The 13995-nt window shown below is 49.7% G+C and overlaps 1 protein-coding gene across 4 annotated transcripts; it reads left to right on the forward strand.

Annotated features, from left to right (window-relative positions):
* The first annotated feature begins 537 nt into the window (after positions 1-537).
* Positions 538-13689, forward strand: tlcd4b (TLC domain containing 4b). 4 transcript variants are annotated; one of them, XM_078084541.1, is made up of 7 exons: positions 538-928; positions 3182-3334; positions 5240-5329; positions 8686-8744; positions 9433-9527; positions 9609-9682; positions 9779-13689. In XM_078084541.1, the coding sequence occupies exons 2-7, from the start codon at positions 3189-3191 to the stop codon at positions 10125-10127; spliced, it is 813 nt and encodes a 270-aa protein (XP_077940667.1). In that variant the 5' UTR covers positions 538-928; positions 3182-3188; the 3' UTR covers positions 10128-13689. The 4 variants fall into 4 exon arrangements, with proteins under 4 accessions (XP_077940667.1, XP_077940668.1, XP_077940670.1 ...); XM_078084542.1 differs by having other exon boundaries at positions 640-928; positions 2337-3334; XM_078084544.1 differs by lacking the exon at positions 538-928 and adding an exon at positions 1619-1783 and having other exon boundaries at positions 2337-3334.
* The last annotated feature ends 306 nt before the right edge of the window (positions 13690-13995 follow it).

Consider the following 13995-nt stretch of genomic DNA (forward strand, 5'->3'; position numbering starts at 1 on the left):
GTAATGTACGTTATGTGTCATTTATGGATGTTTCTGTTTTCCTCAATGTTCAGAAGGATCACATTATGTATTATCTTATATATATTCCAGGCCGACACTGGTTCAGCCATTGCATTCAAGTATATAAGGCAGCTGCCTGAACTTCATCATCAATCAGAGAAACCACAAGGTTTGCATAAGTTTCTATCAGACCTTAGTGTGGTTTTGTTCTCTATTATGATGCAGTGTCAGTGCAGATTGATAAGGAAGTGATTAAAAAAAGGGTGGGTGCCACATAATGATAATATGACTTGATAAGAATGTAACTCACGCAAGTCTCCAGAGTGTATTTATTTACATTTGGAATAAATGGAAACCAGGAAAAGTAGAACGTTTAGCTCAAACTTGAACAAGAGACGGTGGTTTGCTGAATGATCGATTATAATGCTGAATAGTGCTAATAATTTGTAGTGAATGGGCTTCATTTCTCTAAACCGTTGGTGTGCTTCCTTAAGTCTCCACCAGCGTTAATATTACATATGGCCTTTGTTCCTTGTAGGCGTGGCCTCTGGCGGAGGGAGGGTACGTGGTGACGTCACAGGTCATTCCTCGGTGCGGACGCCAAAATAAAACGGCTCCAAAAAAAAAAAAAACTTTCCTACCGGACTCACGGTGCGAGACGCCGGGCGGCCGCGGAATGACGCCGTGAAGAAAAGCCATTTCTCCCCGTGCGGTTCGTAGCGGCTGGTTCGGGCCGCGCCATTGTTCGCGTAGCGGAGCCTCCCCCCTCCGCCCCCCCCCTCTCTCCTTCCAGGGGTCGCAGCGCGAGCGGCAGCGGGCTGTGTCACGAGCGGACTCGCTAGCTAGCGTCAAGTTGTACGAAAAGTGGAGGAGAGGACGGCCGAGCGGGAGCGTATCCGCCTACACACACCTATGCGACGGACAGCAGGTAACCGAGCTCCTCACGCGGCCGGGATACAATTCACGAGTGGCTCTTTCTCTCCGTGCGAGACTCGGCACCGCGACACCTCCGCGGCTCCCTGGCCTCCCCGTCCGAGCTGACCGCCAAGCCGGGCTCGGCTCCTTCTTACGAGTCGGTCCCCACATGACGTGTACGTGCGTGTGCATGTGTGTGTTGAAAGCTGCGTTTGGGCTATTGTGGTGGCGGGTGAGAGAGCGAGGGAGGGGGGGGGGCGTCTACTCACTGTAACACAACAACCAAAAATGCACATCTGTGGTATTAAAATAATGGGACCTCGGTATTCCCGGTGTGACCCCGCAGCTAGCCGAGGTCCGCGGCTCTTTAGAGCGGCGACCCGGACGCATCGTGTGGTGTAGCAATGCGGTAGACAGGGTGCGCGTGTGTGGTGGGGGGTATATTTCTGAAAGAACCAGTGAATAGGGCCCAGGGGGGGAATCGAAGCGCTATTATCGTGTTCTGCCCGGTATGTCACGGAGGATGACGGCTGGCGGGCAGCGGGGGACCGGGCCCGGTGTAACACAAGGTCCGACGTGGCCGGCGGAGCGCCTCTCCCGTGCGGGGCTGTCAACCGCAGTGAGGAAGCTCTCTCTGCCCGCTCCTCCTCCTCCTCCTCCTCCTGCTCCTGCTCCTCCCGTGGGGCAGCGTGAACGAGCCTGCCAGGTGGAGGATGCCAATGAATTATTCAGGCGGGCTGCGGATGATCGGCGCGGCCCGGCAATGTGCGCCGCTGCTCCCGGCGGACAATGCGGGGGGAAGAGTCGCCTGCCTCGGCTTCCCCTGTCGCACAAACCGGTTTGTGGAAGGGAGGGGAAGCGTAACGAAGTAAGAGCCGCTTGGATTATTGGGGAAACCTTTATGCTGTATTTTATTCGGGATGTTTTTGTTTTCTAATGATGGAGAGGAAAGTGTTTTTGTGTTTTGCTTCCATGTGACATCTGATATTTTTAGTGTAAAAATAGAACATAAGTCAAGTAACAGCCTTCACATGGTGTATATGACGTTTTAGCCTTTGCTGTCTGGCACTGTACAACCACACACGACCCTTTCAGAGTAAGTGTTTTTGAAGTGCCTGCATAATGTCCCAGACAAACGTTTTAAAAAAAGGCAAAAGAGGAAGAAACGGTCACGAGCTGCTGGCAATGTCCAGCGCTGTGTACTTGCTCCTTATTTTGCTTATCTTTGTAAGGAAGCCGGCGGGTCGTTGATCCGCAGGCATCCGATTTGTTTTGCTCTGGAACTCGAGCAACTCCAGAAAACCTGACGCTAATGCAGTCAGCGGGGGTTGATCAATCTAACAGCTTTGCTCCCCTCCTTGTCATTTGCCCGAGTCGGTAAAGAAAACCACTTTGAGCATTCACTATTCTGTTTTCTGCAGACGCAGCGTTATTTCACGCCGTCTCCGCTGACGGCCCTGCGGCTTGAAAAAGGCCGGCTCGTGGTTTGTTGACCGGACGGCGAGTAAACCGAGCCCCGCTGTTGGCGTCTGCGCGTGTTTACAAGCCGCTGCTCGCGGCGTCTACGTCCTGTGTTTGTCCCCACGCGTTTCCATTTGGGTCTGTATTGTTTCTGGTTGGACAAGGATGATACTTCCATCAGCGAGATAACATCGGCACAATGGAGATAAACCAAAGGGCTAGAAAACGGATGATGTGAACATAGATATGGCCAGAATGAAGAGCTTCGTTAAAGTGGAATCCCCCCCCCCACCCCCCTCTCTCAAAAACTGTTCCTCTGTTCTGAACCTGCGTCTACATCTTGACAATCCTCTTTTCTCCCCCCGTCCGGTCTTTGTTTTCTTATGAGGGATTTTTAGCAGGACTAAACAACTTTAATCCCCTTGCAAAATATGCTTATAAATAGAAGCCTTTCATTCGACGGCTTAATGCTGAGCACTGTATTCACAACCGCAAACAACCCTCCTTTTCCCTCATCCCTAACACCTTCTGATTCCCCCCCCACCCTTCTATGAAGTGCCCCGCTTGTCTAAAGCGCTCATGTCACTTGCATTCGACAGCCCCCCCCCGCCCCTCCTGTCTTTTTCCCTTTCTTCTTCCTCTTTTGTGGACCGGCCGACCCACACGGGGTGCCGCTCCATCCTCTTGCTGCTCATCAGCCTCATCAGCTTCTCTTCTGGCGCCGCCCAGGATGACTGGCATTCATCGACTAAACCTTTCCATGCGCGTCTCCCACCCCTCCCCCCTCTCTCCTCTTTGTGTTCAGGTGAGTGATGGAGACGAGAGAGTTGACCGTGGTAGCTGGCAGCTTCGTGGGTTTCCAGCTTCTCTTCAAGTTGGTCAGCCCGCGTCTCTCCACCGTCATCACGCCGGGCTACGAGCGGCTGCCCGCCACCAAGCTCACCGAGTGGAACTCCAGGTGGGACGTTGTTCTTCTTATTCTCCACAGTCGTCCGTTATATGCTGTAAAAGTTGCAGACAAACACAGCTGTGCTGGCTCTTCCTAAAGGAAACCACATCCACCTCTAACGCTCCCTCGCTGCCGGAGGCCGCTCTTTAATAACCGCATGCTAATGTAAAGTGCCCTCGCTTCATATTTACTAAACAGACACGAGAGCAGTGTTAATCGTCCCTCCTGGCCCCCGGCAGGGACTAAATAAAGGTATTGTGAAACACGTAATGAATTGGTTATTGTGACGTTCAACACACAATAATAAACAGCAATTTGATTCCATCCCACAGAAAGGGTTTTAGACCCAAGACCATTATTGTTTTAACAAACAACTCTGACAATCTATTGATTTATTGAAGCCCATTTCCTCCCTGAAAAGAAAGAAGGGATAGAAAGTCGTAATTATTAGATAAGTTGTGCATGCGGAGGCTCCTTCAGATTCTCACATTCTGACTTATCGGTTCAATAGCTCGTCATTGAAACAGTGTTAAAACACAGACGACACCTCTCTGCAACCAAAGTGAGGTCGACAACCAGCTACAACCTCAATTACCAACATTTTACCAATCGGACGGGTCTGCCAGCTGTACGAAATGGTCTCAATGTGCGGCCGAAGTTAGACGCGTCCACAGGGGGCGTCTGCAAAGTGCCATCTCATTAGTCCGTCTTATTCCGCCTATCTGAATACCGACGGAAATAACAATTGTTGAGTGTAATATTTCTTCCTGTATTTCACTCCATAGATCTTATTCTCTGACCGGCACACTCACGCAAACCTGTTCTAACACTTTCTCTGTGGCGTCACTGATGGTGCTGCCGAGACGCCCCCCGCCCCTCCCCTCAGAAGTGCCGTTATGTAACAAATACAAAGTCGTGACCTCCTAAAAAACCTGACCCGCGTTGAGCAAATACCCCTCCCCTTGTCCTCAACTGCAGCTGAGATGTGTGCTGCAGTGGTTTTAGGTTTCAAGCTGAAGCTTCTCGGGGTGAAGTTCAGAGGGGGCAATGGTTTGGAGTTGCATAATCACCCCCACCCCCCTGCCCTCTCATCCTTTTAGTGTTTTTTGCCCTCTGCCAGTTACTAAAACAAATAAGTATCCATTCATACAACTCTGGTTTGAAGTGGAGTTTCTGTGAGTGTACAGTGTGTGTTGACCAGTGAGGATCGAGCCCACTGGCACCGAAGCTTCTCTTCACAGTGACCTGCTGTTGCGTAACCGCCAGCTCTGTTTGTCAGCATGTTGTTTACGTAACCACGACTTAAGTGCAAAGAGAGGAGAGGGAGGAAGCCGTATCTAAAGAGCGAGCAGGCTCGACTGCTGAGTGGTGAAGCAAAGCTGCATCTAGAACAGAGTAGTGGACTTTCTTTTGTGTTTCCCTCCGAAAGCTTCTCGATGCAAACGCTCCGACTGCAGATCGCCTCCAAGGTCGACACCGACACCGAGTTCCTCCTCGGACGACCTCCTTTTAGACTCTTCAGTGATTCGGCGGCAATAATGGACTCATGCAGTCGTACAGTAGCCCATCTGTAAAGCCCCTCTCTGCATGGGGGGGGAGTCAGTGTTCCTGGCAGAGGAGAGATAAGGGACCACTGGAGGTCTGAAGTATCTCTTCAGTCGTCTACATAACCACTCCAAAGGTCAGGGGGAGGGGGGGGGCGATACCATATCTGGTCTGATAGAGCAGAAGTAACTGCCACGTGGAATAAGGGGGCAACGTAGACGTAATTAAATACTCACTGTTTGGAACATGATCTGCCTCTGTTTGGGCCTCCGGGTTCCACACACCCCCTCAGCAGTAACGGCCCAATGGCCGATAAGCAGTTCTTACACATTGTTAACCTCTTTGTTGTTGTTGTTGGCCCCTCCCCAGGTTGGTGTCGACCGTGCACGCTCTGATCGTGGGGCTGTTCTGTCTGTACATCCTGTGGTTTGATGACGCCGTCAACGCAAACCCCGTCTGGTAAGAGGAACGTTGCCACCAATCCACCCCCCTCCCTTCTCCCCCCACACACACATATTATAAATTATTAGTTAATACAACAATATTAAAACTGCTATTCATATTTTATTTTAGTCAGTGATGCCAAAGAAAGACAAAGATCTCTCGGTACGGTTGCCACGGGCAACCTGGCAACCCTTAACGTTTCACTCATAAATACAATATAACACTATTATCCGATTAAATGTGGCTGCAGGAGATGTGGCATGAAAACAAATGCAAACCCTAAACACAAGTTTGCTTCTGTCGTTCTGTCGCACATCGTGCCACAATGAATACAAAGAGATTTTATGCTTTCGGCGCTTTTAGGAGAAAGCGGCTTCCTCACATCTGCCTGTTCAGACCAGCGGCCACGACTCGCTGACAAGGGGAGGGGTGAAGGTGGGAGGCAGTGAGGGAGACGTTGTGGACGGATGGCCCCTTTGTGAGAAGCTGGGGTGGGAGGGGTCTAATGAGTCAAATGGAGACGGAGTGGATTTAGTCTTTTGATTAATTCTCTCGCTCTCACTCTCTCTGTCTGTGCTACAGCTGACTGCGTTATTTGCATTATTGAGAATTGGTAATCCCCCCCCCCCACCTCCCCATTAATCTTTTTTCTTTTACCGTTCCTCCTTTCACTTCTCCATTGTGGTCTTACATCTCCCTTCTTCCTCTTCCAGCTCTTCTTTCTTTCTCTCTCTTGCTTTTCCCCCTTTGTTTACGTTTCTCTCTCCCTCCTCCTTCTACTAATCTTCATGTGTTCAGCCTTTCCCTCCAAAGCCTCTTTGTCACGAAATATATTTTGGTTTGATCACACACATTCATACAATTCTCTTGCTAAACTTTCCCGTGTCACCCAGCAGCACCGACCTGATCCCCAGCGGTCCCTAATCCTCCAAAGCCGATGTTGTTGCCAGAGCAGAGTGGCGCAAGCAATAATTCTCCCGTCAATCTGATTGTATTACAGCATCATTAAGACCCGTCAAACAGCAGCATTGTTCTCACCCCCGCCCCCCTCCCTCCACGGCCTCAGGCCCTTCGGCCGTTATCATACACCAGTTAACAGGCCCTTCCCTCTGATGCGTCTCGTGATTGGCATATCTGGACCCGACATTAACACGCAAAGGTCCGTCTGAGAAGAAGGATGAGGGTTCAAGTGACCGGCTTGTGCCGCGTCGAGGTTAAGCTGGCGTAGATATAATATTCACCCTCAAATAATCCACTGCGTGTGTTTTCCATTTCCTCCAACCCCTCCAGGTCGGGTTATACGACACCAGGCTGCGTCCCGAGCGTCTTTTTCTCATGTCTCTTTTTGATGAAAGCCTCCTTTACGTTTAGGGGTCACGATTCTCCTCCCTGATGCCGAATTGCTGTTGCTTCAATAAAAAAAACTCACCCTTATGGAATGACAAACACGATGGGCTTCAACCTGATATGGTCAACTGGACATTCACGTATCCTGCCCTAACTATTCAGATGAATAATGCCTTTATGATAATAATAGATTCTGTTATTATTCTCCAGCTGCAGAGAAAAGCCCACTGTCTGTACATAATCATTTGTAAGGTTCACGCTGCTTGAACTCGTCCATAACCGGTGCATCTCTACCTGTCGACGGCGGGCGGGAGGAGCACAATGTTTCCACCGCGTTGCAAATGAAAGCCAGTATTCGTGCCGTCCTCAGAGCACTGGGGCCTCATTTATAAATGTTGCGTACACACAAAAGAAGGCGTACGCCGCTCTCTACGCAATAATTGGTATTTATAAAAAGCAAACTTGACAAATGAAAAAATGTGCGGTCCTTCACACAAGCTCGGACCCATGCGTACTCACAAAAACGGGTGAAATGAGAACTGTCGGCAAATGCAAGAAACACGTGTGTGAAAGTGTGTAAAACTAGACTGCCAATTAGAAATGCCAATACTGCCTCTCATAAATAACACGTTTGATCGATCTGCAGCGTAAAACAAACAGATATACAAATTAACACATTTTCAAAAAGAAAAGTGAAATATTTTCTGCAATAATATTGACATGTTATGCAATTCATCCTCAAAGCACAGCTGTTGCTTGTCAGATGCAATCAAATGTAATCAAATGTGCCCACATACTGTTCCCTCCAAAAATCATTTCACTTCTCCTTTCCACCTCGACAATGATCATTTCCACTTCACACTGAGTGAAGTTACGTTTCTTTGTTTTCCTCTCAGTGTTTGCCATGATTTCACAATCAATGAATATTCATTTGTGGGCGTTCCACAGACTATATATGGGCAACTATGGGCGTGACATGAAGCCGCAAAAGCTGTGCTGCATTTAGACGTGATTGTGATTTATTAAGGGAAAACTGCGTAGGAATGTTTTTTAGTCTATGTCTATGTTTAGTCTATGAATGTTTAGACGTACGCACGTCCTACGTTTCATCCGTACATCACTTCTGGCACAAATCCTACGCAAGGTTTTATAAATGAGGCCCCTGGACTTCATGTGACCAAAACGCTCATGTAACTAACCCTTTAAAACCCGACCAGTGACCCCCGTCCGTCCCTGCTGTCCTCTTGATAAGAGGGCTGTCTGACCCCAGAGCAGCGCGGGGAAAGGCTTCTAAACCCAGTGTGCACTCACAATGATGTTGACATTGTCGTCCACAGCAGGACTTTGAGTTGCCTCCTCGCCGCTTCCAGCTGGGGACGCGCCACAGCCGTGCACTGTAGTCAATACAAAGACGGGACGAGAGCACCTCATCACTTGAAGTGATCAGAGCCGAGTTTCCCCCGAGTCGCTCACAAGTTCACGTCATTATAGAATGAAAGACTATAACACGAGAAAAAGTGTGTGTGTGTGTGTGTGTGTGTGTGTGTGTGCGTGTGTGCGTGCGTGTGTGTGTTGGGGGGGGGCTATACATGTAATTAGCCAAAGCTTTACATAAGTGTTATATTTGCACGCTGCATTTCAAGTACAGAGGTAAAATGACCCAGCTGACAGGCGTTGGATCGGGGTAATGTGAGAGCGCGCCGAGGTGCACACGGAAGCAAGCGCGTTTCCATACATCCCACTCGGGTGCACACGGTCGAAGCGCTCGCAGCAAAGGACAAATGGCGTGATGGGTTTCCACATCGGTGCGTTCAAGGTCACCAGGCGAGCAGACCGGCAGTAGGCCGCTGCGCCCGCAGTCTCATGCAGTCGTCTTTGCGGAGTCGCCCCATGTTCTCTTTGCGGACCATCGATCGGAGGCCTTTTAGTCGATCGGAGGCCTTTTAGTCGTCTCCTCGCGCCTTGAGTGGCTCTTGAGTGTTCCAGAAACCTTTTTCACGTGGCGTCCTCCGCTCTCTCCACAGGGGGGACCCCAGTCTCGTCAAGCTAAACGTGGCCATAACCTGCGGCTACCTTCTTTACGGTGAGCTATTTGTGTTTGTTCTCCTGTTGATCATCTCTTACACACACACACTGCTCTCTCGCTGTGTGTGTGTGTGTGTGTGTGTGTGTGTGTGTGTGTGTGTGTGTGTGTGTGTGTGTGTGTGTGTGTGTGTGTGTGTGTGTGTGTGTGTGTGTGTGTGTGTGTGTGTGTGTGTGTGTTTTACCATCGATACCAAATACAAAGCTTGTGTTCCGTGAGTCAAAGGGAACAGCACGAGCCTCAAAGGGCCTTTCTCTGTGTGCTTGCGTTAGAAATGGAAACTAATAACCACAGTTGCGCTTTTATACGCCTTCTTTGTCCTCAGCAAATGTTTCCTGTTGTGTTTTAACCTTTGCCTTTACACCTACTTCTTCTTGAAGTAAATGGATACTAGTTGCTCATCTATGATTGAGTGCATTGTCGGCTGCACAGAGCCCAGCAATCTAAACTTTCTATGAATATTTAATACATCCAAAGGAACAGTAGCAGTGATCACGAGCCGTTTATTACCGCATATGTTAGAAAGATATCGTCCCGTTGAAGGACTTTTTTCTCCACCAGCTGCCCACTTCGCTCTGACTGTTATGACCACAGTCACATGTTTGCGCTCTAGCTATGGCGCCGTGGTGCCGTTCTCTCATGACCCGACCCGCCGCCGCTGTGACCGGCTTGTCCCTCTGTCCTCTAGACCTCGTGCTGCTGGCCTGTAACTGGAGCACTATGGGCGACGGCTTCTTCGTCTGTCACCACTTGGCGGCGCTCTACGCATACGGATACGTGCTGGTGAGTCCTCCGCTCCTCGGCGTTTGGGCCTGACGGTCGATGCGCGGCGACGTGTTTGTCATGCTGCTCCTCTCGTTGCAGACGCGCGGCGTGCTTCCCTACTTTGCCAACTTCCGCCTCATTTCGGAGCTGTCCACGCCGTTTGTGAACCAAAGGTGGGTGTAAATACCCCCCACCCTCTTTTTTATGTTTTACTGTGTGACCGACGATTATTTCTAATCATTAACCCCACCCCCCCCCCTCCCCCCCAGGTGGTTCTTCGAGTCGCTGAAGTACCCGCGCTCGCACCGCCTGGTGGTGCTGAACGGCATGGCGATGGCAGTGGTGTTCTTCCTGGTGCGCACGGCCGTCATGCCGTCGTACTGGGCCAGCGTCTTCGCCACCTTCGGCACGGAGGAGTTTGAGCGGCTGGGCCGCGGCGCCCAGGTGGCGTGGATCACGTCGTGCATCGCCCTGGACATCTTGAACATGATCTGGATGTACAAGATCGGCCGCGGCTGCTACAAGGTGATGACGGGGAGAGGCGGCCGGAAGCCCAAGGACGGAGCGGAGACGGAGGCGACGTCGGGCGGGAAGCACGTCAACAACCACGCGGACTAAAGCGGCGTAGAGCGATGGCTGTGCAGACACGGACGCGAGCGGGGGAGACGAGACCGGACGCCCGGGGACAACCCCTCGCTGCCTCCCTCCCGTTGCTCCCCGCACACACCCTCCAATCCACTAACCTCAGCCCCCTCGACCTCCTTGTAGTTGGATAGTGGGCCGGGGGACAACCGGTCCTGACCCGGCACGAGGCAAAGAGGCCGCCCTCTGACTGCCTCGGCCCGGTGGCACACGACAAGGTAGAGCTCGCAAGCACATTAAAAGAAAAAGAAAAGCCTGTTTCTGCTCGCTCCCCTCTCGCTTCCACTTCAGCCAAAGCCCAATCCTCTGAAGTGCCTGCAAAAGACAGGAAAGCAATAAAAAAGGGGGAAAGGAGCGAAAGTCTAACTTGGGGACCCAAGACGATGCCCCTGCTCCGCCCGCCGCTCCTTCGAAAGACCTCGCGAGGCTCCTCCCAACGCTCCGTCCGCCCGCACGCGAGGGAGACGGCGACTCCCTTTGCATCAGATCCATCCAGCGTTTTGTGAACCTACAGGGCTCTTGTCTTAAAACCCATCAGACCTCACGAGGAAGAAAGACAAAGCAGAGACAGAAAAACACCATAATGCCTCTTCTACAGTATCACCTGCTGTGGCCTCCGTGTCACAAGGCGTCTGTCGATATTACCCGCCATGCCCCTCAAACTCCTCTCTCTCACACACACATATGTATATATATATATACATATATATATATATATATATATATATATATACACACACACTCAGTAGAGAAAAGATGCACTCCCCAACAGCCTCCGTTCCTCGCAGGACGATTTAGCCTGTTCAGTATTCACCATGTCGGCATCACAGTGTAGTGAATTCAACCCTCTGCCTGACGGGGCTCCACTGTCCAGCTCAAATTGTTTTTGTTCTACCTCCCCCGCCCCCCCCCCCCCCACCTCACAGAGACTCCGTCAATCAATGTTTGCTTTTTACCGTCAAGAGGGACTTTTAGTCTTTAAAATATTCTCTGTTATGATATCACTGATTTCATGGGGACGTCTTCCCCCGTCGCTCCTTCTTAAAAGTCCTCAAAGCCCCCGTCGCCCTGCCCCCCCCCCACCAGGCTGATGCTTGGAAAAAAGCGATGTCCTTCTAGACAAAACGCCCCCAGCCAGGGCTGTAGTCTTCTTTTGCAAAATGTTGGCAGTGGGAATGCTAGCAATAGGCCATTTTTCTAATATCGAAGATGAATTGCGGTGCATCAATCTGTGACAACGTGGCAATCTGCACCCTGTTGTTATGTTTTCTCCATAAACTCATCACCTCAGCATAGTCACAGGGGCGTATTTAATCAACTAAATCTAAATATGAATTATCCTAAATCTTAAACTGGGGGGGGGGGGGGGGGGGGGGTTGGCCACGCGGCATTCTGCCCTCTGTCATCGCCACATTCAGTGACCCCCGACTACACCGCTGACATCACGGCAGAAACAAGAGGATATTTAAGATTCACGCGGGAGCTCCAGTTTCCTTTTTAGCTTCAGGGCGTACTCCACCAACTCACAGCGCGCACGTTTTAATTTGAATTCTTCATTTTCTTACTGTGAGAGTCGACACGACGAGTTTTCATCCAGATGTGGCGGACAAAGTTTCCCCCAGAACTCAGTGAGAAATTGCGAGTGAGTGCCTGTGAATATTAGAAGTTGCCGCAGAAGACGAGGGACGCCGCATGTGGTTCGACGAAGACGAAGGAGGAACGGCGTCCGACCCCGCCCTTTACCTTTATAATGCCGCTCACGCATGCCTAAACTGTTCCACCAAAGCCGAATGTAAAAACTTTATTTGCAATATTTTGAGTTTGTTTTCGACTTCCAGTGTTTTACGTCCGTTTTGTTTTGGGGTTTTTTAAGGTGCAAATTAAAAAACACGCAGACCAATGGATTGAAACACTTTCAGTCACATATTGGAACGTGCTATTAGCGGCTAACGTAGCGTCACTCGAGCAAAGATGAGGCACAGGCTGTAGCTTTTTTTTCTTCTTCTTGACATCTGTAGCCTGTCGATGCGTTAAATCGGTCCCCTTTGATTCTTTGTGTCTGTGGCTCGATGGATACTGGCCTGAGAATTGTCACTGTGGAACTATAAAGCACACGACTCAGCGATTTCTCCTGTGTTTCTGTCACCACAGAGGAGGGGCTACAGTATCTTGTGCCTTTTTCTTTCCTTTCTCTGCATGACTTTCTAATGTAAAACCCTGTGATTTCCCCCCCCCCTGTATTCTACATGTATACTCTTTGTATATATTTTTATAATATGCCTGCACAACGATTAATCCGGCCAAGTATTATAATCCGAAGCTGATCCCTTTCCTGGGGAGTTGTGATGTGTTGAGAACGGGGCGTGTCTCTGATGAATGTCGTGGCGGGGCGATCAGAATGGGCAGTGATGCCCGTCTCGTTTTACTTTAGCAAACACGCAGGCAGTCGAACAGGGGCGGCAGACATCTCTTAACATTCATCCCGGCGTCCCTAAACTCAAAGCTGTGAATAGTTGACTCGACTGTGGGAGACCTCCTGAGGCTGTGTGAGGGTGCAGCGGCATCCGGCACCGTCACACAGCCGAGTACAGCGCTCTGACACCAGGGCTCCCGTTAGCATGCAGGCAGCAAACTGGATGAACAGTGTTTTTTCTTTTTTCTTTTTTTTTGTATTTGTCAGGGTTTTCTACAGAGTTTATTTCAACACCTGATGTGTTTGTGTGTCTGTGTGTCACCCTGGTGGGGGGGAGGCAGGGAATCAACTGAATGAACCGATGAAGAGGCTGCTATCGTAAGAACACGATCTGTATTGTATCAGGTTAGAACAACCACATTGCCTTTTTTCTTTAGGGAGGCCAACGTTCATTATATCCTAGAATGAATATATTTAAGTGTGTGTGTATGTATCTATACATACTGTGTATATCTATATCTATACCTAGATATAGATATTATAAAGAGATATACAGACCTGTGTTATATATCCGTGATCAGGTATTCAAACCAGATGCACACTGTACTGATTAAAACCTCTGTTGTGGTCGTATTTTGTCTCCATTGGATGAGCGGGCGTCTTTTCTCCCTTTAGGTACATTGTACCAGAGCTGCATCAGAATCTGGTACTTAAACAGTGTGTATTCACTCTGCGGCCACAACGCTGCCGCTTGTGTAATGATTTCAGAATGACTGGAAGCAATCACAGACAAACTGATGGCAAATGACTTTTTGATCCTTTTGAATGATTCGCCAGCGTGGCTTCTGTCGCCCCCCCAATGTTTTGTCTGTTTTTATTTTGTCTTTTAACTCAATGCAATTTCTTGTTACGATCTGTCTCTTTTCTTGTTTGTTATTTTCTCTGGAGATTTTAAATGTGAAAGCGCCTACACTACAGGCAGGCCTTTTTGTCTGAGCATTACCTTGTGTCTCGGATCTTTGTCGTGCGCAATGACCACTACTAATGATCATGTAATCGTAGTGCTGAAAGCTGAGACTTACTTGAAAGTGTTGCTCTTCAATAAAGTTTGAAGGCAAAAGGAAACAGTTTGCTGGCTCTCATTTCGACTCTACAGGTGAATGTTTATACGTCCAACGCCAGCCATGGTTTTCATTTCACTTTGGCTGCAATTCATCACATTCCTCGGTTTTTGTGGAGCCGTGGCTTCGGCTTTGGGGGGAACGACCCGACTGTTCACTGTAAATCTATCACGCTGCTGTGATGAGCAAAGCCAAGGCCGGCTACTGATCGTTGGCACTGCATCGCTCCGTGTTTTTCCTCTTCCATGTGGAGATTATTTGGAGAAAAGGTGAAGCGCAGACCGAGAAATTCAAACCGAGATCAAACCGG

This window comes from Gasterosteus aculeatus, chromosome 11 (assembly GCF_964276395.1).
Source record: "Gasterosteus aculeatus chromosome 11, fGasAcu3.hap1.1, whole genome shotgun sequence".
Taxonomy (NCBI): Eukaryota; Metazoa; Chordata; class Actinopteri; order Perciformes; family Gasterosteidae; genus Gasterosteus; species Gasterosteus aculeatus.